Source organism: Mastigoproctus giganteus, chromosome 6 (genome assembly GCF_048544385.1).
Source record: "Mastigoproctus giganteus isolate SK-2022 chromosome 6, ASM4854438v1, whole genome shotgun sequence".
NCBI classification, from domain to species: domain Eukaryota; kingdom Metazoa; phylum Arthropoda; class Arachnida; order Uropygi; family Thelyphonidae; genus Mastigoproctus; species Mastigoproctus giganteus.
The window spans coordinates 114,971,296-114,997,609 of NC_143580.1; the positions used below are offsets into that span (position 1 = coordinate 114,971,296).

General features: G+C 33.8%; 1 protein-coding gene across 3 annotated transcripts in view; it reads right to left on the reverse strand.

Moving 5' to 3' along the window:
- Positions 1-26,314, reverse strand: part of LOC150084519 (staphylococcal nuclease domain-containing protein 1-like) — a 313,589-nt gene that overhangs the window by 75,915 nt on the left and 211,360 nt on the right. For all 3 annotated transcript variants that reach the window (XM_090376405.1, XM_090376406.1, XM_090376403.1), the window contains exon 13: positions 3,452-3,640. In XM_090376405.1, coding sequence (XP_090232531.1) covers positions 3,452-3,640 — 189 coding nt within the window. The remainder of the gene's footprint in view (positions 1-3,451; positions 3,641-26,314) is intronic.

Consider the following 26,314-nt stretch of genomic DNA (forward strand, 5'->3'; position numbering starts at 1 on the left):
GTCCCACAGGCATAGGAAGCAACATTTTATTGCGCCTTCCTTAAATGCCCATTAATATAGCAATGACTTTTGGGACAGAATTAAAAAAACAATGCAGAGAATGATGAGTGTTGTATTGAACTGCTTTGAGTGTTCATATTATACTGTCTCCCCCTTATTTTTACACTTTCAATGCACAATGATGAATGTGTTTTGTTAAGTCACCGGATATTACCTGAAACTATTTATATTCAAATAATTAAATTATGAAATATCAGGGATATAGATACATATTCAAACAATTACATAAATATATAAATAGTAATAGCATATAAATAAATAATAATTATACTCATATAGATTGGCTGAACAGGTATGTGAGTAATATAATCAGTCTCATCATGTTCATGTAATTGGTCCATACTTTTGTCCAATAAAAAATACTTGCCGACCTGTGTTATCACTCATAATTCTTATAACTAAAGTTATTGTATATCTAATTAAATAAAATCATAAAATAACCAGATCTTTACTCTTCTAATGTTTAATGCTGCAAAAGTTTTAATTAAATCATCACTACCCATAATATCTTCAAATGATATCATTTACAGATTTGGCATGTGTCCTTGAGACATGGACCTTAAATACTTTTTAATAATTTAATTTTGAAATAACTTTGTACTCCTGAAGCTACCGGCACAAGCAGTATTAAATAAGATTGTCAAGCAACTGGTGTAAATAAAAACAAACCTGTCGGGTTATTTTTACATATAAAATTCAAAACTTTGCTTGGACTCATATCTTGTTGTATGAGAAACATTTTCAGTTAACAAAACAGTCATGTTGTGTATATCACTTTTTCATTTTTATCATTAGTCAATTTGAAATGCAAATCTTTATAGTGCACCTTAATATTTTATTTTATCCCACTCTTAATTTATGTTAGAAATGTTCAATATTTCAATGTGTTCTTTTGACAACCAAAATCTTCAGTGAGAGATGTTATTGTCATGTCTATTATCTTACAGATAAAATAAAATCAATTTTTTTGGGATCATCAACATATGGTTCACAATCATAATTTCTTTTTTTATTCTCTTTTGGACATTACTCATGTCCAGAAAAATTGGATCAATATCATATTTGTTTAGCAGAAATGATATTTTCAAGTCTTATCTGTTCAAGTGTTTAAAGTGATTAGTAACATTTGCAATATTCAATAACTGCGTGTATATCAAATTTAGAATCATGCATCATTTTACTTACTACATTAAATTATAAGCTGTAGCTTATTTTGGTTAAAGTTTCAATTTTAAAGTTCCATTTTATTTTAGCTTAGTAATATATAACTATAATAAACCCCTTCCAATGATTTTATTTTTGTGGAAATTATCAGACAAGCCTACTTTGAAATAATACATGAATGTGTAAAATTGGAAGCTGCAAATATGTGTTAAAGATAACTATCTGATTTTTCTGAGGAGATCCCCTGGCAACCCAAGGTGTAACACCTTTGCTGTAATAAAAAATATCTGACAAATCATTTTAAGTGAACTCCAGGATGTGAGGGAAGGGACTTATACAAGCTCCTTGTTAAATTTTTGGCAATTATCCACACCTTTGTTAAAAAAAAAGTTAAGACATGTTATTGTGTTGGGATAACTCTTAAATTAAATTTTTGAGCAAATCCCTTGTTGATAAACTGACAGGATATATTCTTTTCACTGTATATAAATTTGGTATCTCATCCCACTACAGTTTTATTTTAATTAAACATGATTTTGAAAACAGCAATGATGTTATAGATTTCTAACAAAAAATAAATTAGGCAGTTATACAGATAGAAAATGGTGATCATTTAGAACCAAGTCCACAATTTATGAAGAGCAGTGACTCTGAAGCATTTTATTTCTTCTATGTACATGCAATGGAAGAAATAAAATGCAAAACAGGACACCACGGAAAATAGAAACATTAGCACATGTATGTGTAGCAGTCCACATCTCACACAAAAACCAACATAATTAATTTTATCTTTTGTTGGGTCACTGTAGACCTTGAAGTACAGAGAGTTGCAATTTAAGAAAATATAATTTTTACATTTTGAGGTAGTTTCTTTTTAAAATTACATCTTAAATTATGAAGATAACAATCACTACACAGACAGTGAACACAGTACAATGAGAGACTAAATAACATAAAAAATAAACTACTATTAACATTTATAAAAATAAAAGGAAAACATTATTAGATTCGAATTAAGGAATGTAACTTAGACACTATAACTGATAAACCTGCTACGTTTTAAGAAAATTCCCTCACTTATAACTGGAGTTGCAACTAAGAAAAATCTGTTTTGGGCTAATATGAAAAGTCTGGGTTAGATGAATGATTCCTCCCCCACCAATTTAGTGGATTTTCATGTCAACAAAAATGCCAAAAATTCAAATGCAGTTATATTTCAACAGTTCTGAATGTTCTACAATTCTCTATTTTAAAAAAAATACACTATGCAGAATCAGAGTGGAACTTTTCATAAATTTTGAAGGTGGGGATGATGTATGTAATTGGATATGACCATTTTGTTGTTGCAACTGGAGAACTTGTATGTCTGCTATAAATATCAGCACAAAGGTGAAGTGGCTGTAACTCTATTCATTGATGTGAGGCACTCACTAGCCATCCCACAAGGCACAATTTTGTAAACAACCATTCTGTTTCTTACCTTCTATGTGTAGATCATTACCCCTTTTTACAGAACACATAAAAGTACTATAATTATATCAGGTATAGAAGAGCCACAGAGTACTAACCGATAATTATATTTATAATGTGTTGTAGAAATTTTTCTCTTAAACTAAATAATGCCAAAGCCACTAAGTGACGTGAATAGATGATTCACATGAACAAAGAAATAAAGTCAACAACTATGAAGTGACTTTTAAAATTTTTTACAAAAATAAAAATGGCAACGCCATTATTATTTTTGTTAAAATTAACTTGAGTAGCATTCTTTCAACTTAATCACTCACACAAAGTAATGTCAAAGCTCTAGATGAAAATGTGTAGAACTCTCACAAAGACAGTACTGCTATGGGAGATCATTAAAAGGCTATTAAGAATTCCTCCAGTCTTCGATGAGATTTGAACCCAGACCTTTTAAAATGAGTAAAAAATGATGAGCACACTATACAGACAGATGATTTTTACAAATCAGTAACTCTTCATTATAATATAGTATACGTGTGCATATTGCAAACTGATAATTTTTAGCTACTGTGCCTTAAACTTTGTTGAGTTACTAAGTAAAAAAAGTGTTTTTTTTTTTTTTTTTTTTGTAAACCTTGTAATTATTTAATATTTTACACACTTAACATATTTGATTTATTTATAAATTTAAGCAGACATACATACATAAAATTGTTATTTCTACCTCCAACTTTGAAATAATATTTTATTTATATTTACTAACTTTATCTCTTTGCTTCTTTGCAGAATCTTCTGCTATTTGTAGAGGTCTGGCGTAAAGACTACGTTCAGCTGTGAAGTGGACACTTGCAATTCCTTCCTGTACAAGTGCAACTGATAGATTATTTCCTTCAACCCATAACCAACCAATGAAGTTCCCAGCTTTGTCCATGCTTTCAACTTCTATTTCAACCTAAATATAAAAAAAAAAAGTGTTGAATTAATGGGCACAGTACTATACATAAAATGAGAAGGGAAAGTAACTGACTAAGGGATAACAATTATTTTTATGGAGTTCTGCTTTTTTTAATTTATTGTATAGGAAATATGCCAGAACCCCCCCCCCACCCACCCCCAACAGCAAATATACATATTCTCTAGAATTGAAATGAAATATGTATCACATTTATAAATTAAAAACATCAAGAGAAACGGACTGCATAAATATTGTTTCCTGACTCAGTCCTCTTCAACTTCTGATTGTCTCTACTACAACCTCCATAGTAAAATAGGGTGTAAAGGTATACATTCAAATATCACACCTCCAGTTTTAGGAAACATTTCACCTGCAAACACAGTAATTTTGCTATACCAAGAGGGTACTACAAAAGGTACAAGGGGTGTTTGAAAAGTAATTAGAATAACAACACTTCTCACCTGTAATGACTGATCAGTATGGTGCAAATATCACATTATGGCAAATGAGTAATGCAACAACTGTTGTGTTCCACAATATGTGCTTCATAGATGTTTTATGTTTAAAAAGAACATGTTTAAAAAAAAGATTTGTTATACAAATCTGTATAACATGATAAAAGTTATGTTGTAAATAAAACCACTCCCATGGTCAAGGATGCCTCTGTTATCAAATAATGTGAACAGCGTCAATACTTTATTTCAGTTTTACTTTTGACTTTCACGTATTCATCCTGGTAAGTACTCTACCGGTTTTATTACTCAGTTTTATTTTACAAAACTGCACTCTTAGAATGTACATGAGTGGCAAAAGAGATAAGCAGGTTCAGCAAACCAAACTGACTCGTTGATGCATTCCTAAATTCCTTTCAGAATTGAGAACAAAGCACTGCATTAAACAATCACCTTATGTAATCCCACTTAATCTTCAACCCTTAGATTATAATGAAGATTTATTATTACTATTAGCAAATAGGAGGGTTATGACATTCCAAAGTGTAAAAACTGCCTTTGTTGCACAAAAATGAAGTGCTTGACTCTGGTGAAACAAGTATTACTTTCATTTTCGAGAGAGAGAGAGAGTATGGAGTTTAGGTCAAAGATGAATTTTTTAATACTTGTATCCCTCTTTAAAAATTTATAAATCTTTTTATTTGCAGGCATTTGAAGCCTGTATTAAAAACCATATCAGATGCCCAATAAAGTTCATTTTTAAACTATTGTCTAAGTCACAGGTTTTGGGTGGGTTACTTGTGTTATAGTTTACTAAGTAAACTTTTCTTAAGATGTTGCTAATTGTTTGTCTTGGGTGGGGGGGGATATATACACACCATCTTTGGTGTGTAGATGTCCCCATTATACAGGTAAAGATTCACATGCCATGCAGCAGCTTTTTTTTTTTTTTTATAAATTTTACAACAAAAGTTTAATGTGAAAAAAAAAAAAAAACAACAACAACACACACTACTGTTGTTTATGAACATACCTTATTCTTTCAATTGTAAGTACTGGATATATTACAAACCTTTAAAAGGGATGTAAAATATCAGCTGACATGACGAATTAGTAGGGCCGACCACATGTAGGGTGACCAGATTTTCGGGAATGATAAAAAAAAAAAAAAAAAATTAAACAAATTGTAGGGACTTACCTATGTCCCCACAATGTCCTGATTTTTAGGACCTAATATACAGCCTTATAGCAGGGATGAGCAACCTCTGGATTGCAAATATGAGTAATCTGGCCCACAATGGTTTTGAAAATATATATAACAAATGGCGGGCCATTTATTATATGTATTTTTGAATAAATGGAATTTTTGATGTAAATTTAGAAAATACTCTGCACATTGCTGTGACAAATATTGATCCAGATATCGGTTCACTGATAAAAATAAACAGTATTCTCTCATTAAATATTATAAAAATAAATTATTGCAATTTTTATTACTGGAATTGCATTTCTGTAATTTTATTTCGAATTTATATTTCGTTTTTCTTATTAATAAAATTAATTACAGGTGGTCCCCAGTATCTGAGTCCCTGCATTTATGAGGATTTGAAAATTAAAGAATTAAAGCTTTTTCCTTTGAGAAAATTGACCAGGCACTGAAATATTTTTTGTAAGAACGATCTTCATAATCATGCAACAAAAGTTAAGCACGAAGTTAAAGACGTAACTAAATGCTATGGCACAATTTTATCTGAAAAAATAAGGCAAAAAAAAAAAACCACAAACAGCTCTGGATTCATTCTTTATTTGTACAACTGAAAAATAGTGTAACTTCAATAAGCTTTACTTAACCTTACATTGTGCAACATATAATAAAAAAAAAAAAAGTCTAATAAAATAATTTTCTCATTTTTCAGTTCCTTCATTCATTTTTTACTATGTACAAGTACATAATAAACATTACTATATAATATCAGTGTAGATACACCATAGGAAATCTTAAAGAAAAACTATAGTAGTAGTGTGGCCACCCAGATGGCACCACTTGCAAAATGGTATGGGATAAGAAACTGTTATTATCCACATACTATTCCTATTAGACTTAGGAAAGCAAAAAGGTGTAGGAAAGTGATAGTAGGAGAGGAAGAGATGCTGTAGAAAGAGGAAAGGGACAGTTACTACTACTCACTCACTGAACTAAACCACTCACAAACCCCCCAAATAGGCAATGCTTCATGATCCTCATCCTTCATGAGTTAACATATATTGCACTACCTTGAATAAGTAACGCTTCATAATAGAGAAGAGAGTTAGCTTTCTGGTCCATAAAGATATAAAAAAACATTTTGGAATTCAAAAGAACATCATCAAGGGTGTCAAGACCTCTTAGAAATCCTGAGTAGTTTCAAGACTGCTACTCAGGATTTCTAAGAGGATTTTTTTTTTTTTTTTTTGTTAGTTGTTGGCGCATCGGCTTTTGTGGCCATCCTGCACCTCCAAATGGTTTTGCATTTTGTACTCTGATCCAAGCCCGAGGCAGGGTTCGAACCCACAACCTTTGGGTTGCCAGGCAAGCACTTATTCTAAGAGGTATAAGCTGAAGGTTATAATGATTTACGCACCAACATCGAGCCGTGATGATTAAGAGGTTGAAGAAATGTACACCGAAATTGAGTCTTCTAGATGAACAGAAAACTCACTACACTATCATTATGGGGGACTTCATACTAAGGTTGGAAAGAAACAAAACAGTACCTAAAGGGGAACTATAGGAAATTTTGGAATTGGTGAAAGAAATAAGAGAGGTGAAAGACTTATGGAATTTACAAAATCTCGAGGAATTTCAGTAATGAACACTTTTTTCAAAAAAAGGGTGAACAGAAAGTGGATATGGAAGAGCCCAAATGGATTAACAACTAATGAAATCGACTTCATCCTCACTAACACAAGATATATTGTGGATGATGTTACTGTCCTGAACAAGGTAAATGTTGGAAGTGATCACAGAATGGTAACATGCATACATGATATAGATGTAAGAAAAGAAAGGAAAAAACTGACTCGATTAAATAATACAAAGGTCTTTCAGATAACAGAAGAGGAGGAAAAGCAGTATGTACTGGAACTTAAGAAAAGGTTTTAGCTTCTGCAGAGCTCAGGACTGACAAGATATTGATGACAAATATTACAACTTTCTGAAAGTCATAAAGCCCAAGAAATCTATAGGTAAAAAGAAATCCAAAGAAGAAAAAAAATCAGTCAAGAAACACTTGTCATGGCAAATAAAGAGCAAGAAAAACACTGACAGGGAGAAAATTGGGTATACTGAGTTATGCAAAGCTATTAGAAAGAGACTCAGAGAGGACATAAGAAAATTTAACACAAGAAAAGTAGAACAAGTATTAAGGGAAAACAAAGGATTTAAATCAGCAGCCATGAGCAGTAATACAGAAAGACAAATGATACTGAAACTGAAGAATAGTGATGATGTACTTATTAATAGCAGAGAAGCATAATTCAAATAGCAGAAGACTACTATAAAGAGTTATACAAGGAGCAAAGGAATGATGCCAGCAGTGGGGAAGATGGATTGCAAATTAGTAACACATACAACATGCCCGATATCCTTCCTGATGAGGTAGAACATGTGTTAAAGAAAATGAAGAATCAGAAAGCCCAGGGGGAAGATGAAGTTACAGTAGAGTTGTTAACATTGGGAGGAAGAGACATGACTCAAAAAACTGGCGGCAAGACTTCACAAAATGCATTAGAATAGGTGTGATGCCTAAGGAGTGGAATAATGCAATCATAGTTTTGCTGCATAAGAAAGGAGATAAATCAGAAATCGGAAATTATAGACCAATTAGCTTGTTATCCCACATCTACAAGTTGTTCACAAGGATCATTACTAACAGATTAGAAAGAATACTTGATAATAATCAACTGAAAGAGCAAGCTGGCTTTAGGACATGATTCTCAACTATGGATCACCACGTAATGTCACAGCTAATAGAGAAAAGAAATGAATATAAAACACCACTATGCCTGGCATTTGTGGATTATGAAAAGACATTTGACTCCATACAGCATAAGGCAATGTTTCGGGCACTGGAAAGACAAGGCATAGATACCCCATATATTATGATTTTGAAGAAAAAATATGAGAATGCTACCTCCTTTATTAGACTAGACAAAGACAGTAGTAAATTTAAAATTGAGAAAGGAGTTCCACAAGGAGGCACAATATCTCCGAAGTTGTTTATGCTATCCTTGAGAAAGCTTTCAGAAGATTAGACTGGTCGCAGAAAGGAGTCAATATGAATGGAGAGTACCTAAACCATTTACAATTTGCAGTTGACATTGTGGTCATAATCCACGATCCCAAAGAATTAGAGAAAAATCTGAATCAGTTATGCAGAGTTAGTAAGGATTTTGGACTAAAGATGAATATGGCTAAAACAAAAGTAATGATGAACAAGTATGCCACAGAAAGGGATATAATGATTGAAGTGGCAGTAATTGAAAAGGTGAAGTCATATACTTATCTGGGACAAGTCATTAGCTGTAATAATGATAAATGGCTGGAAGTCAAGAGAAGAATAAATTTTGGATGGATAGCATTCAGGAAATATAGTCACATACTGAGGAGCAACATCCCAATTCGTCTGAAATGTAAAATAGTGAACCAATGTATACTCCCCACCATGACTTATGGAAGTGAAACTTGGGCACTCACCAAAAGAATGGAAGAGAAGCTGAGAACTACACAGCGAAGAATGGAACGAATCATATTGGGAATCAGACTGTTAGATAAGAAGAGAAACACATGGATTAGGCAGCAAACTCAATTAAAGGACATTCTTATCAAAACTAAAGAACTAAAATGGTCTTTGGCAGGACATAGCTCGAAGACATGATCACAGATGGACTAAGAAAATAACAGAATAGTACCCAAGAGGAGAGGAGCTAAGAGAAAACCTGGAAGACAACAACAGAGAGATGGACAGATGAAATTGAAGAGTTTGTGGGTAGTAAATGGATGGCCATTGCACAAAACAGAAGGAACTGGAAAGTTGCTGCAGAGGCCTTCATCCTGCAGTGGATTTAAAATGGCTGATGATGATAAATAGAGAAGACTCTTGTTACTTATTCTTGGTGGGCACCACCACCCAGATGGCACGGTTTCAAAGTCAGTTGGCTTTTCACCCACCGATGAAAAGCCACCTAGCTTTGAAACGTTGTCATCTGGGTGGCGGTGGTGCCCAGGGCCATGCAAATAGGGGATACATTGGATGCCCCGAACCAGGGCCCCCCAATCTAGGCAGCCATCAAACTTTCAACATACATAAACGAGGTCCCCTTAACCCCTTTTGCATCCAGGACCCCAAGTAACTTTGCACTGCCCTGGTGGTGTCCACTGAGGATAAGTAACAATAGTCTTCTCTATTAGTGAGGCATTACTATTTAAGGTAGTTCAGTACATGGGAAACTCGTGAAGGACGAGCACAATATGAGATGTGGATGAAATGCCTTTCATGCTACTACCATAGTTTTACTTCAAGAGTTGTCCATGGTGTATTGTTGTTTTTATTTGATTTCTAGGAGCATCAGCAACTAAGGCCATATTGCTCCAGGGATATGTGGTGGTCATTCCCTGACCTTTCCACATCGTCAGTATTTGGTGGCTCATGGGCTCGAACCCCGGTCTAATCAAGAAGCATGTGCTATGCACTGCTGCTTCTGCCCACTTGGCTACGGAGGTGCCTCCATGGTGTATCTACACCTATATTATATAGACAGAATCTTAAACTCTTAAAATATTATGCCTAGTTGCATTTAGTTTTATTTAAATAATAAACATGAAAATTTGGTCCCTGTTTTAAGTGGAATTTTCTGGAACCAATTATCCTTGGATAACAAGAATCCCCTGTATATGTATGTGTACGTATAAATATTACAATTAATAACATAAAACTGTTTATGACAATTCTTTCATTATATACCATTTTAATAATCCTAAAAATCGTGAAAAGCTAAAAAAAATTTGATCCACGTGTACCTCACAGACATTTTATTTGGCCCTCCATTTATAAAGGTTACCCACCACCTGCCTTATAGGAACACAAAATATTCCTAACGCTCAGACTTTTTCACTATATTGCAGATGATACAAAGGGTGACAGGAAACATGGCATATTACATTCAAGACCTAGAAAAATTAGGCAGTAGGGTGAGAAGTGCAAATGAGATTTAAAATTCATAAATGCAAGATACTCCATATGGGTAGCAGAAAACCTAGAATAATACCAACTGGGTAATGTTTCATTTGTGGGTCATTCTGATCCACAAACTTCAATCTTCAACTTGAAGTTTGTTACTGCAACAGATCACATTAACAGGATGTTCTGAGGGCAGAAATGTTTCAAATGAGCAGGTAGCTAATGCTAGGGAAGCAAGTTTAATGTGTCAGGGTAGTTAACTATAGAAGAACACTGTCTTAATTGTTTATACAGTAATGCCAGAAGTGTCAAAAACATGAGTGAATACAAACTGCTAGTTAGTACAAGTAACGCTGACATAATGGGGCTCACGGAAACGTGGTGCCACCCGGAAGTAGGGGGGGTGAAGAGTTTCAATATGGTATGTACAATGTATTTAGGAAGGATATGGCAGATAGAAGGGTGGTGGTGTCATGCTTCTTATCAAAAGCAGACTGAGCATGACTAAAGCTTTCCTGGATTCAGAATTTTCAAATGCTAGTATAGAATTTATATAGTGTGAGAGAGGTGGAGGCAAAGGTATAATGAGAGTGGGAGTAATCTATAGGGAAGGTGATTGTGAAGATTATGATGAGAGCAAATGGAATGGGCAAGTAAGTGTGAATGCCATATTATGGGTGATTTTAATTTGCCACTAATTGATTGGACAAATGGGAAGAAAATTTGAAATAGACAATTTTTAAAACAACTAGATGATTGTTATTTGTATGATGTCAGAGAAAGTACTAGGGGAAAAACGAATATTCTAAACCTGATCATCACCCATGAACCAGATGACATAATGGGGCTGACAGTACAGGAACCAGTAGCAAGAAGTGATCATGGAGTTCTATGGTAGATGATGAAGAGAGGGGGGGGGGGGGTTGCAGTTAGTTAAAGGCAAAGGAATGAGTTATAATTTCAGGAAAGGAAATTATGATGGTTTAAGGTGCTACATGGTCTCAATTAACTGAGTAAATATCTCACAGAGAGCAAATACAATTGAATTATGGTATACCTTTAAAACATTAATCAGAGAAGCCTTGAATGCCTATATACCATTAAAAAAATACTTCACGAGGAGGATTCCAAGTTAGATGAATAATGAAGTTGCCAAATTACATTGAGCAGAGAAAGACAGAATGGAAAAGTTAGAGTAATAAAAAGTATTGAAGCTTATAACAGCTACAAACTGATCTGGAATAGTGCCACAGAAAAGGTTAGGCTAGCAAAAGCAAATTATGAGAAATCACTGGTAAAGAGTGGGGATTAGGAATTCTTCACATATATAAATGTAAAGAAGAGAAGGAAAAATCAGATTGTACCCTTATTTAATGGACATGGGATAGTATCAAATACCCCAGCTGAACTCAGCAGTTATTTTATATTGATATTTACAGAAAAAAAAAAATCCTTATGTCAATAAGAAATTATGGGAGTGAAGTTTAAAAATATGTAATTAATGATGTTGAAATTTCACATGATTATTTAATAAAAAATGTTTGTAAGTAAGGTTCCTGGGGTTGATGGCACATACCCTATAATTTTAAGGGAGACAGCAAGTGAGTGCATTGAACCTAATTATGAGAGCATTGCTGGACTTGGGATTCTGTTGGACTGGAAAAGTGTCAATACATAAAGGTGGTTCTAAGAGTGTATGGGAAATTACCAACTGGTCAGTCTAACTTCATTAGTAGGGAAAATCATGGGAGGCAATGATCAAGGGTGGAATTCAGGATTGTTTTGATAGAAATGGAATTCTAAAAGATACCCAAATCACAAGTTGAAGGAATAGCTGTCAAAAAGCTTGTAACACTCTACGCAATTATTTCATATTTTTTTCTTTCATACTTCTTATTGTAAAAGTACTCACAATGTAATTATAAGTACTGTTGTTAACCACGCGACATGTGTGGTTGGTTTACGTAGTCTCTGTAATGGAATGTAGAAACATGTCCGATTCATGATGTATCTGTTTTTATTGTTATCTTTTTCAAAGGGAACACCACCTAAAAAGCCTCTGGCTTATGTGTTCTCCCTCCCTTCTTGCTGTTATCTCCCAACAATTGTAACACAAAATAGGGATAAATAAATTATCAAAAAAATAAATTACCCAACATGGTTTTGAAAGGAAAAAATCATGTTTAACAAATCTAGTCAGCTATTTTGACAGGGTCACTCATGAGCTGGATTTTAAGGAATAATTTTGACATTAGCAGAGGCACGTGATGCAAGTAAGCAAGCTTATGCAGCATCAGCCAAAAAAAAAAAATTATTTAGATTTCAACAAACACTTGACTCAGTCTCACATGAGCGATTACTTTATAGGCTGGAACAGGTTGGAAACATAGGAAAAATCCTATGAATGAGGATGAAATTTTCACGGTTTTAAATGATTCTAGAACTATGAGCCATAAATTCAAGTTAAGGGGAGAGATGTTTAGAATGGCTTGCAGGAAGTTTTATTTTATGCAGAGAGTTATAAATTACAGGAATAAGTTATCTACACAGGTGGTAGAGGCTGGCAGTTTGGGGAAATTCAAATGTCTACCTACGAGAGAATGTTCATTTGTTATTTGGTTTTTAGGAGCATTAGCAACTAAGGCCATATTGCTCTGGGAATATGCGGTGGTCATTCCCTGACCTTTCCGCATCCTCCGTATTTGGTGGTGATGGGCTCAAACCCCGGTCTAATCAAGAAGCGTGTGCTATGCACTGCTGCTCCTTCCCACCTGGCTACGGAGGCACCACCTATGAGAGGAGGGAAATGCATAGGTTGTCTATTTTGTCTATTTTCTTTTCTTTTATTATTATTTTACTCTTTTTTTTTTTTTTTTTTTTTTGGCTGGTTCAGCGTAAGCCTTGGGCTTCCTTGAACCATAGGGTCATTACTAATACCACATTCAAAAGTGATGGGGAGAAAAAAGGTCTAGAGTTAATTGAACAATCTGACATGAAGTTCTCTAAGCAGTGAACTGGCTACTAGGAAAACTGATGAAGATCTGCCAGTAATATATATGGGAAATTTGCTGACAGGTACAAGGTGGTATCCTGTTGTACAAGGCAAGTCAACTAGGTTTTGAGTACTCCACACAAGTCTGAAAGAGTGTGTGTGTGTGTGCGCGCGCGCGCATACATATAGATGTACCAAAATTTGCTTTCCGCAAGAGAGTAATTAGTTGTTGGAACTAAAAAATCCATCTGTTGCTATGGCTGTGGGTAGTCTGAATAAATTTAAGGAAGGATTAAACAAATTATGAGAGGGGATGGGCAGCTGAGATGAGTAGTAGTTTTTTTTTTTTTTTTTTTTTGGTTGACACTGTATAAGCTTGTTTCCTTGCATCAGCTGCCACTAATAATACTATGTTCTTATTTTAACAAGAGACACCAGATAAAAATTCTGACTTTAAAAAAATGCTAAATTTGTGAAACAGCAAAGAGCACTTTATGCTGCAAAAATGGCTGTTTTGTCTTTATGCAAAAAAAAAAAAAAACTCACGCACACACAATGTAAATTGTACCCTATCATCATAAATTAACCATTTTTCCATCAGTAAAGCAGGCAGTCTTTCTAAAAGAACCAAATATAAAATTTCATGAAAGTCAGTCGACTAAGATGTGTGTTGCATATGGATGGACATGGTGAAGATAGTAAGCACTTATGCACATAAATATGTGAATGCACTTGAATAGTTTCTGGGAGAGAAAACAGTGCAATCCTTGCCTGAGATAAACTAACCACAATGTCTCAAACAAAGGCCGCAAAAAGAAAAACACACACACGTCTTGAATGAGTTTCAAAGGTTTTCCAGGCCTCAAAGTGTAGAATGACAATAACTGTAACTACTATGCTACCTGCAAGGATCTGAATATATTAAAATCCAGCGTGTTTTTGAATGTGACAACACAGTTTGACAACACTAATGGTATAAGCAGAGAACTTGGTTGGTTGGATTTTGATTTTATTGGTGCAAAAGCGACTAAAGCTATGGTGCACCATGACTGCAAGCAGACAATCAACTATGTAAAAAGTATTACTAAAATGGCCTTTAAACCACAATCAAAACATTAAATTGAAAAAAATTTTTTGCTGATTTGTGATTGCTTACATTGGCTCCAATCCCCTCTTTCATGGCCAAAACAGCCGAGTGGTCAGGAGTGGGAGTGAAATAGCACCTGCACTTTGAGTAGACCAAGAGCTCAAGCCCCTGACTGCTAAATATCGGCACTGGACCAGTGTGGCAGATTATGGTCCATTTCTCTTAACATGAATCACTGAGCAGGTTTCCATCCTGCAGTGGATTGATAATGGCTTCAGTTTACCATTTACCTTTCCCTGAAAGATATATATATATTTTTAAATTCCTCCTATTAGAGTTCCATCAGGAGAATAATGTCCAAAAGGATAGCACAGAAATAACATTCTTTATTATAAAAGAATGGGAAGAAAATGGAATATTCAATGATCTATTTTATTTTCATTACAATAATCATAGAATGCTTCTGTTTGACTATGATTATTCTTGAAAAAGGTAAAATATGATGTCATTAAATAGTGCATGAGCAAGTGAACATAGTTTGCATTGAAGCTTTACTATGTCCTTGTACTTTGGCTCAATGTTAGATGTAAAATTATGTGCATTGCTGTTTATTATGGTAATGTTAAAAATTAAGTATCAATTTTAACCATACATCTAATTCAGAAAAATAGCCTTGCACGAAAAAAAGAAATAAATCAGCATTCCAAAACTTTTTCTGTGGATAATGAGAAATATCCAAAACAGACAATTCCAGAAAAAAATGGGGTAACCTTGACATATGTTACAATTATGACTACTGCACTGATTTCCATGAAGTTACTGATTTTTCACAGTTCTATGAATTTATTCCTGCTGATTTTGAGCATGATATGTTGTTTACTCTTTTTAAGTTACCCAGCGTAGGGGTTATAACAATGGTGTTGCTGTCTAGGTATGGCTGTCAAGAGCACTTCTAAAGCACTGAAGCTATTCAGAAGGATGATTCTATCTAGATTACAAACTAGACAGAATCATCCTTCTGCTTCTGGCTAGTGTAGGAATCTACAAATTTGTACTTTCAAAACAGAAATGGAAGAATTAAAAATTGTTGATATAAGAATGTTACACATCACATCCTTCAACATATCTAGGTGTAACTGACTTCAGCAAATGGATGAGGTACGTTGGATTCAAAGGCTACGTTCAGATTTTAAAAGGTTGGTATATCTGCTTATCTTTCTCTCTTCTAGCTTGAATAAAGCGATTTGCTTTTTTTCCCTTCTTTTAAATGTTATGTTAAGCATGAGGATAACATGGCTAGAACTAGTGGCTTGCTTGCTTGGCCTTTTCAGGATTATTTTTGCCACAAGTTTGCAAATTCAGTTTTTTTTTTCTTGAAGTTCATTAATTTGTCTTCTTTCAAGACTTATTTTGGATCATGAACTGGACTTGGATGTGAGTCAATAGCACCAGTGAGAACACCAATTTGGTAACTCTTAAAAGGGTTCATATGGCTTTTCTCATCACTTCTAGCCTCTCTTTTAAATAGATCTGTCAGAGATTACCACAGTTCTATGATCCTATTTAAACATTTACTCCAGTTCTGTCTAAACTTTTTTGATGCTGACACTATATATGTACCAAAAATAATTCACAACCCTACCCAGAATTTTGCAATTATTTGACCCCTCCATTCATCCTTAATAAGTTGATGGTAAATTCAAGAAAGTTATATATCACTTCCTATGTTCTGGGCAAAAAACGTAAACACAAGAGACAGAAACAAAATACATGCAGTACTAAACACAAGCTGTGAAATTGACTATATTAGCTTTCAAAGAGAAAGAAAATGTCCAGATTCCACTGGCAGCTGAGTAAAAAGCATGTATAGAAATAAAGGTTGCATATTTCTAATGTATTACTCAATAATAATATTTTAATCACTTAATTACATCAGAATATGCAGTGAAAGAAAGTAAGAGTGAAAGAAAATGCTGATATAATGCAAAAATTTGATGTCACCCTTTGGGATGTAATGTAACACACTTCAGAAAGCTCTGATCTAACCAAATACAGAAAACACATATACACTCATGCTACAAAATCTGTTTTTACTTTGGTGGCATTAACTAAAACTGTTATTCGGAATTTTTTCAAAATCCTGAGGTGGCATTTGGAATTTCTTTGCAGGGGGATAGGGAAAAAACCTATTTTACTATGGTAAGATGGAGAAGTCAAAAATATGGATACGCGGCCATAAATCCAGAGGGTTGGTGTTTTTATCTGTCTGAGAGTTCTCCTTTTTTTTTTTTGTATTGAAGGAAAGCCCAAATTTCCTCTTCTGCAACTATCTCTATAATGGTGTCAACTGTTGTGTTCAACTTTCCTATTTCCATTTTTTTTCTGTAGTATGTTATTTCTGTGTTTGATATTTTACTGTTTCGTCATATTTCTACATTCAGTTGAAACGAAAACAGACTTCCTGTAGAGCAAATGAGTCATTAGGATGTGGATAGGTTTGTCTGCACTTCTATTGATTTTAGAAGTTTTGTGTTTGATATCATACTTTGACAAGTTTTTCTTGTTTCTATTTGTTGCATGTTTTTTGAGTAAGTGGATGCTGCCCTTTACATTTGGAGCATTGTGGCCTGTTAACTAAGCAGTCAGTCTGATTTTTTTCAGACCATGCTAGTAAAGCATATGCATGCTTCTTCATGCTGTTTATGAGGGAATAAACATTAGCATTTGAAACATCAAAGTGGGCTGGATGTGCAGGCACATATGTGGTAGTTTAGTAGGCTTGCTTTTCACTGTTTTTTTGTTGCAATGTTTCCATCTCACCTAAATTGTGAGTCTTCTTAGATCTATCGTTCCCTATGTTTCTAATTTCTTTTTATTTTGTGGAACAAATGAATTCTTAACTTCAGTTACTGAATGTTACATTTCAAGCTAAAAATAATTTCTTCCACAAGTTAAAAATGGCAATTTATTGTTATGCATTGTCTTGTTTCGTTGCATTACGTGAAGATAGCAGTTTAGTTGTTGATTATAATGTGAAATTAATATCACTAAACAAAAGAATAATATGTATTCTTATATTAAAATTATACTTATAAGACAGTTATGTTTAATCCTTTTTCAAAGATTTTTTTCAAAAATGTGCTTGTTGTAAAAAGGAAATATGCTCTCATTGTAACAAAAGTTCACTGGGAAACTAAACTTTTCTGGTACAAGTCTTAAGTAAGGGAGGGAGAACACACGATTGTCGCAAAAACAACACTGGTTTGCATGTTATTATATATATAAAAAAAAAAAAAAGGATACAAGGAGATTAGGAAATAACTACCTATGGGTTCGTAGTGAAGTGTAAACATATACAGGAGAACAGCTGTGATTGTGGTGAATTTTGTCGAAATTCATTTATTATCATTCAAATGAACCACATGGCAGAGAAGATTAATATATATATACAGGTAATTAAATGAAGTTCTTCACACATGCAACTACTGCTTTATAATTAAGGAAACAAAGAACAAAAAAAAAAAAAAAAAAAAAAAGTAAGTAAACTTTTATTACATCTCACTGATCTACAGAAAATTTGCTGAAATGCAGTTACACAAAGCAAGCCTAAACATTTGATTGAGGTAGTTTTCTTATTGTGAACCTTTTTATTCTTTGCTGTAAGAAATTATACAGCTTGAGAGCCTATATTCCTTTTGAGCTTCAGATGCATGTTGTTGCTAATTTGAGACAAGATGTTTGCAGTTCCTTTTCTTTTAGGAAATTCTCTTGTGACAGTGAGTTATTATATGTTAAAAAAAAAAAAAAAAAAAAAAAAAAAAAAAAAAAACCACCTGAGTAAAGAAAACAATAGTTATATAAATTGTAAGAATGTTTTTAGATATAATATATTGTTATATCTAGTTAATTAAAAAATATGAATGTGGAATGAATGAATAGTCTCTTTGTGTGTGCATGTTTCAGTTTATCACCTTGGTTTAACGTTAAACGGAAACCAGAACATGTATGTTAGAATTTTATTTTCTAGCACATTCTGGAGGTCCCACTAGAAGATTACTCCTCTGATTAGTTTGAACTATTTTGTGCTCTGAAAGAATATGTGGGGTGTACTTACTACTGATATCCCTCCAAAGCTGGTTTTGCTCTCTATAGGAGATCCTGCATACAGTTATTAGCTTGCTTTTACTCGAGAAGTTTGGTAATTTGTCTTCAGAACTTCTTTTGGGTCATGATCAGGATTTGGACATTGGTCGTTGCCACTAACTATTCACTGCTTGTAGTCATTTTCAATTTGATAACTTTAAAAAGCTCATAACTTTTCTCACTATTCTAATCTCTTCTTAAAATAGACTTTCCACTGTTCTACCAGTTTAGTTAAACATATACCCAAAGATAATTAATGTGTACATGCATTACTGAAACTATTTCAATCCATCCTTCCTTTTAGAACTTCTTTGGGGGGGAAGCACACTCCCCTTAGAATTTAAAAGTTTCTTATGGTATGATCTGACCCCCCCCTAATGATTAGGGATACCAATATGGTAAGAAGGGGAAGCCAAAGAATGATAAGTAAGGCTTTCAAACTTTCTCTTGTATCACAGTGAGTTATTATATGATGGGGTGTACATAAAGCAGAATCAGATTGTACATAATAGTAATTATAAATAAACATTTACAATTACTTATCTAGTTAAGTTGTCCCTTAAATTTAGTCACAGATCAGAATTTTTTTTATTTTTTTTTTATTAATATATTATAGCCACAATTAAGAGAAGGAAGTACTTTTGAAGTTAAAGTTATTACTCTTCGTGTAAGTACGGCTTCCATGTCATAGAAAAAACAGAATCAATCATCCTCTATGCATAGTATGCCTTGAGACTTTTTCATTTTGAATGAACCTTGATGAAGAACCCTGGCACTTTGAAAAACAAATGCTCATGTCATTGCTCACGGCGGAAGCCAATAACACCGCCTGCCCTCCCACACACACACACACACACACACACACACACACACACACACACACACACACACACACACACACACACACACACACACAGAAATTCTTGTAAAGCTTTGTTTACTGAAAGCAATCAATATTCTGTTTGGTATCAAAACAGAAAGTAACCACCATACATTTCACTTTCTGACAATTATGCGATACATCTCACTTACTGATGTAGCACAATGCTGTCTATCTTTGATTCATTAATAATGTAACTGTGAAAGGAAAAAAAAATTTTTTTTTTTTTTTGGAAACATCAGAATGAACTTTTGTGTGTGTGTGTGTATGTGTGTGTGGGGGGGTGGGGTGGGGGGGGAATGATTGGTGTATGGCACAGATTGTTCTCCAAAGATACTTGGCTTTTAACCCACGATTTGTGAAATTCATAAAAGAGAAGGGGGGGGGGGATCCAGCCATAACATGACTTACTGTTTCACACACAGATACTAGTGTTAGCTAGTAATCTTGTCTAGTGGACCCAGGCAATTCAATGAATTTGGCCATCAAAGTTGCCCATTATATTAAGAAATGGTCTCTAAATATGATAATTTTTCTGCTCTTCGTGTTTGCAAGCACTTCTGTTTCACACAGACATAGGATAGCTTGCAAACACGAAGAGAAGCAAAAACATACTTTCAAGAGCAGGAACATACTTTCAAGATTATTCAAACTAAAAGATGAAGTGGAAATTTTCCTCAAGCAACAGAATTTAAAAGAGACATAACTACATTTATGAACCAAACGTTTCAGCTTTCAATAGCATATCTCATGGACATTTTTGAAAGTGTAAGCAACCTCAAAACTTAAAAAACTACCTTTAGAATTTAAGTATACGTAGACTGCCAAAAGATATATCAACAAGTATCTTCTCTTCTCAACCTAAAATTCATATATAGTACTAAGTACTCTAGGTTCTAATACTTTTTTGTATTTGGGGTTTTCATAAAAAAAAAAAAAAAAAAAGATAATGACAAAAGTGTTAAAAAAATTTACATAGACGTGGTGCTAAGGCATTTAAGGTCTTGTTTCTTCTATTATCAAATATCACTCAAATGAATTTCAAAAATACTCCACATAAAACATCATGGCAATGAATATAAATCCAGAATTTAGATCTTTAAAATGATTATTCAGAGAAAAGGAAAAATATTCATATATGAAACCACCAATAAAATTAATACTGATGCAAATGATTATTCAAAACAGATTATTTAAATTTAAAAATTATTAGATGCATCCTTTTCAGTAAAAAAAAAAAAAATAGTTAGTTTTATAAAAAATTTGACATTTTCAGAATTTTAAACAATTGGTGAATATTTCTGAATTTTAACATAGATTTTAAAAATGCAAATAATGCTAATCATTAATGCTAAACATTGAAAAAATTGAAATAAATTATTTTCTTGAGGAATTGAAACTGTTTACAATACTGTTCCTGCCAAACATGGAGTAGAAGTATGTTTTAAAACAATTTCCTCTAATCAAATCTAATCAAGACCTGTATTCAAATCTACTAAGGATAAAGTTAACTCCAGCAATTGTTACTTAAGCTGAATGATGTTTCTCAAAGTTAAACCTCATTAAATTATTTGTTCAATGATCTGCTAAGAATAAATGAGTCCTGCAGTGCTCTCTTATAGAAAATGAGTTTTCACAAGAAATTCCACTTTTTGAGATATAGAAAATTTAGTACAAAAAAAAAAAAAAAAAAGAAGAGTTACAGATGGTAATGTTTATCTGTATTTAAGAACTTGTAATAACATAAATAATTAAGTATATACAGCATATTGAAAAAATATATTTGTTAATTGGGATAGGGTTTTTTTTTTTTTTTAAACGAAAGGTCCTGCGAATTTTTTTTGCCAAGAGTGCTAAAAAACTAAAAAACAGCTGGCCCTGTATATAACTCAGAGGATTACAGACTATGATAAATGATGTGAATAAGCATTTGGCACATACTGACATTACCATCTTCACTTTAAGGTGTTACATTATTTTCTCAGCACTGCACATTGTTCTTATGCTTATTTGTTTCAAATGTTTGATTAATGGCAACAATATGACATTATTACAGATGTCATATATCTAAAAAAAAAAATTCAAGAAAACTCTTTAATAAATTTATTTTAGCTTCCCAAGTCAGTCGCAACCCAGTTAACTCAGGGTGATTATAAAAATATATGCAGTCAAACTTGGTTATGGTATCACTGAGTGAACTGCAATATTCTTGGTATTATAACCAAGGTTGACATTTTTAAAATTATACTGAAATTAGAATAATAAAATTTAATTGAGATATATAATGCATACATATCATAAAACAGTTATGGCCTCAGCTATACTAAATAATAAGGTATTGCATATTTACTAATACCATATTATCTAACAGAAATAATCTGATTTTTTTATTTCCCCCCCACCCCAATCAGAAGAATTTTTTTCCAAATTATATTAAATTTTCAATTTGTGAAATATGATAATTAGATCTGTGTGTATTCATAAACACAGTCGAAAAGCCGCTGTTTGTAATGCTTTGCTAAAAATTAGAACTTGCTACACCTTCATTTTTATCTCCATCTTGCTCATCCATTTGATTCCTCACTTCATCAACAATGTTGTCATCAACCATAGCATAAACGTTTAACTCATACTGATGATTTAAATCAGCGGTTCCCAACCGGTGATTTGCGAACCCCTGGGGATTCGCACTAAAAATTCCATAATGGCGTCTGCTTAGATTTACATAGATATATTATTGTAAACTACAAAATATAACTAATAATAAACAATAAAATAAACTAAAATTAAATAAAAAGTAAAGAACTGCCAAAGAAATCTCCCACAATTCCTTATAATTACTTTACTATCTTACAGTATATCATATTAAATAAATATCTAAAATTATTTCTTGACTTAATGTCTTAAAGTATGAAAAAGGTTGTTTATGCATGGGTAATGCGAGATATAATTAGATGCAAGCATACAACCTGGGTAGTAGAAATGATGGAAGTGCATTACCCATGCATAAAAAACCTTTTTCATACTCTTGGATGTTTAGCCAAGAAATAGTTTAAGATTAAATCATGCACACCATCAAGTATCTCTCATATTGTGGAGTTATACTTCGTAACTCCACAATATGTCGCTATTGCGACAACCCAGTTATGACCTGACCACCCACCAATGAGTAAGCCAACAAGCTTCGAAACAGTGCCATCTGGATAGTGATATCTGTCGAGAATAAGTAACATTAGTCTGGTGAAGTTACTTATTCAAAGCAGCGCAATACCTCGGCCACTCATTCGTAAGGTTCATTCACAATATGAATAAACGATGCATTCATACTACCTGGATGGTAGCAGAAATTATGAAAGTGCATTATCCATGCCTAAACAACCTTTTTTAAATAAAAAAGTTTTCCATACTAGTTTTTTTTTTTTTTTTCCATTCTTAAGGATTATTGTTACATATAGGTACTTTTTTTTTAGAACCTATAGTACTTAGTACCGTGCATGGGTTGAAAAGATGAAAGAAGATATTTGTTGACATTAGGCTTGAACTTCTGTTGATTGTAATCTTCAAGAAATACGTATGAAGGAAGGTTGTTCCAGAAAGCAGAAGTTGAATGAATAAATGAGGAAGAAGAAAAGTTGGTCCTGTGAGTTTGAATTTGGACAGTAAAAGGATGTTCACTGGTTACATCATGTGTTCAGACTGTTTTGAAAGAGAGAGCAGGAATTATAGAAGCCAATTCAGAAAAACAGTGCCCATGGAAGCATCCATCAATAGAAAAGCGATGCGGCAGAAACAGAACATCTAAGAGACAGAGTGGAGAGACTCTGTTAGAGATGAGTCATTAATTAACCTAACTGCCCTCTTTTGAATGGAATCTGGAAGCCTGAGAGAGGTTTGGGGGGCATTGCCCCAGATATGGGAACAATATTCCATGGTAGGGTGGATTTGCGATATGTACAGAGTGAACAGCTGTTTGGAAGAAAAGTAACGCCGAGAGTGAAAGAGAAAACCAAGTTTTTTTAGATGCAGAGTAATGTGCTTGTGCCAAGAGAGATTAGAAGTCACGGTAATCCCAAAATCTTGCCAAGAAATCGGAGTGTCATCAAAGATAAGCATAGGAGCAGAAGAATCAGTTTTGCGAGATATAAGACAGGACTGAGTTTTAGAAGGATTGAAATTAAATTTTCTTTGCCCCACTGAAGAATTTCTGGAGATCATCATTTAAGGATTTGGCAGTGGATACTCCAGAAGTTGCTGTTCCAGCAGGGCAGGGTTACTCAAACTGAAAGGTAATGTGCTATCACCAGCAAAACTATGGATAGGATTTCCAGTTAATGGAAGAAGGTCATTAATATACAAGAGGAAAAGAGTGGTGGAAAGAACTGAACCTCGGGGGACACCAGCATTAGTGGAGAAGTAAGAAGACAGAGCCATTTACCATCACCCACAGTCAGAGAAAAAACTGGATACCCAATTACAAATCTCACAAACCATGGGATGGAAGCTTATGCCAAACACTATCAAAAGTCTTTGAAATGTCGAGAGCAATGGTTTGAGTTTTGCCAAAAACTTTTCCATTCAATTTGTCTATAGATGTACATCTTCTTCAAGAGGAGCATTTCCATTTACAATGGGTTTCCTTAGCCTACAAGTTATTTTTGGTAGGAAATATTTCCCGCTATAAAGTGCGGTTCAAGGTGTCTTGGTCAGTTAAACCTCGGGCTGTCATGCATTCCCATTCTCCATCCATCCATGTCCTCCTAGGTCTTCCTCTTCTCCTTCTTCCAGGATAGCCTTTGGATATCTGGGTTCTTGCATCCATTTTACATATCCATACCATGTGAAATGCTTTTCTTTGATAGTGTCAATATTCTTTTTCACTTCCATTTTCTCTCTTATGTCTTCATTCCGTTTTCTGTCTCTTCTAGAAGTTCTTGCTTAGATGTACATAAGCCAGAATATCGCCAGTGGAACGACACTGACGGAATCCATGCTGGCGATCGTTGACCAGATGAAAGATTTCCAGATAGTTTAAGAGTTGGCAGTTAATTTATTTCTCCACTACTTTGGAAAGAGTAGAAGTAATTGCAATGGGACGATAATTGGATGGAAGGGATTTGTTGCCCTTTTTAGGAACTGGCTGGATATGAGCAAATTTCTAAGCAGAAGCAAAAACACCTTTGAAATAGGAAAGTGAAGCAAGATGACACAAAACAGGAGTAAGTTCACGGGCACTGGTTTTGAGAACCAAGTGGAGAAATATGACCAGGACCTGAAGCTTTCGTAGCATCACATTCATCAAAATCCTTATGACGGAAAACCACCGGATTCATTGAATGGAGTGTACTGGGAACAGTTTGAGGTGATTTACTAAGATCATCAATACATGAGTTGGAAGAAAAATAGGTTGTGAGTAGGTCAGTTTTATCTTTAGCTGATGTGGCAATAGAACCATCTGGTTTTAACAGAGATGAGAACAGAGATGGGCAAACATTGCGGCCAATAGCTATGGAAACCAGAATGCTCGGCTACCATTTGGACAAGAAGCAAGTTTTCTACTCTTAGCCTGTTGAAAATCTAGTTTGGAGTGATTAATAACTGCTTTACAAAGTATAAATAATACTTAATTTTTATTACGCAATGTCGTTTATAAAAATGTAATGCTGGAAATATTTTATAATCAAAATTCAATACTTTTATACGATTTCAGAAAATATAGGCTTAAGGGTTCGCAATAAAAATATTATGTTGAAAGGGGTTTGCGAGTCAAAAAAGGTTGGGAACTGCTGATTTAAATAAATTATTTGTTTTGCAAATCCATTCTGATAAACAATGTCTTCCTTGCTAGTATCAGTTTCAAAATTTGGCATCCAAGAAGATAATACAGATGATTTTCTAAGATATTGTTCTATGCTTTTTCTACATGTTATACTGCACCCAGTAATGTTATTTTGCAGCTTTTCTCCTTAAAAATTTATTTTTCAATATAAACTTCAAAATTGAGATTGGAAATTCTGTATTACTCCTTGATCCATGGGTTGCAAGATGCTTGTTGTGTGTGCAGAAAGAAACAAGTTTTTCTTTTCTTTATTACCTTGATTTCATTCACTTTGAATGCTGTGCAATTGTCCAAAAGGAGAATTTTTCAATTAGGTCTCCAACTCACAATCCCAACAGAGCAGTTCAAATTCAAAGAAGGCTGATGTCATTCAATCTTTCTGTTATTTGCATTATATTGAACAAGTAACTTACTTTTTTTTGAAACATTACATTTTTTGGTTTTCCTCTGGCAAACATTATTTTGTGTTATTCAAATTAGCATGAATGAGAACTATGATACAATCTCTTGATAGTTACACAGCTACATACTTTTAATCTTTGAATTTTAATGTCTGTCGGCAGTCCTATTTGCATTAAAAATGTCTTTGTCAGCCTATCATTCATGCACTTTGAACCATATTAAGTTAACCACTACAGAATGGTCATATTTCACATCTTTTGATTCACCCATAATTTTTTTAAAACATATATTGTGATGCAACTTCAAGTTATCCATCCAACCAGTGGATCACAAAGTTTTTGATTCCAAATAACTTGTAAAAATGTTTGGCTTTAATCATTAAAAGTGGACCACTTACCTGAACATTTTTACTCCTTTGGATTAGCATATGATGCAAGAAAGCAAGCTTATGCAGCATCAGCCAAAAAAAACACCACTCCCATTTCACCCCTCCATTTGTTCCAAGTACCTGTCCAGCTCAGCCTTAAATTTATTTAGGCTATCAACTTCCACAACAAAAGATGGAAGTATGTTCCACCAACCAACCACCCGCTGCCTAAAGGCAAACTTCTGCATATCTATCATACATCTGTCTTTCCTCAATTTGAATTTATGCCCTCTC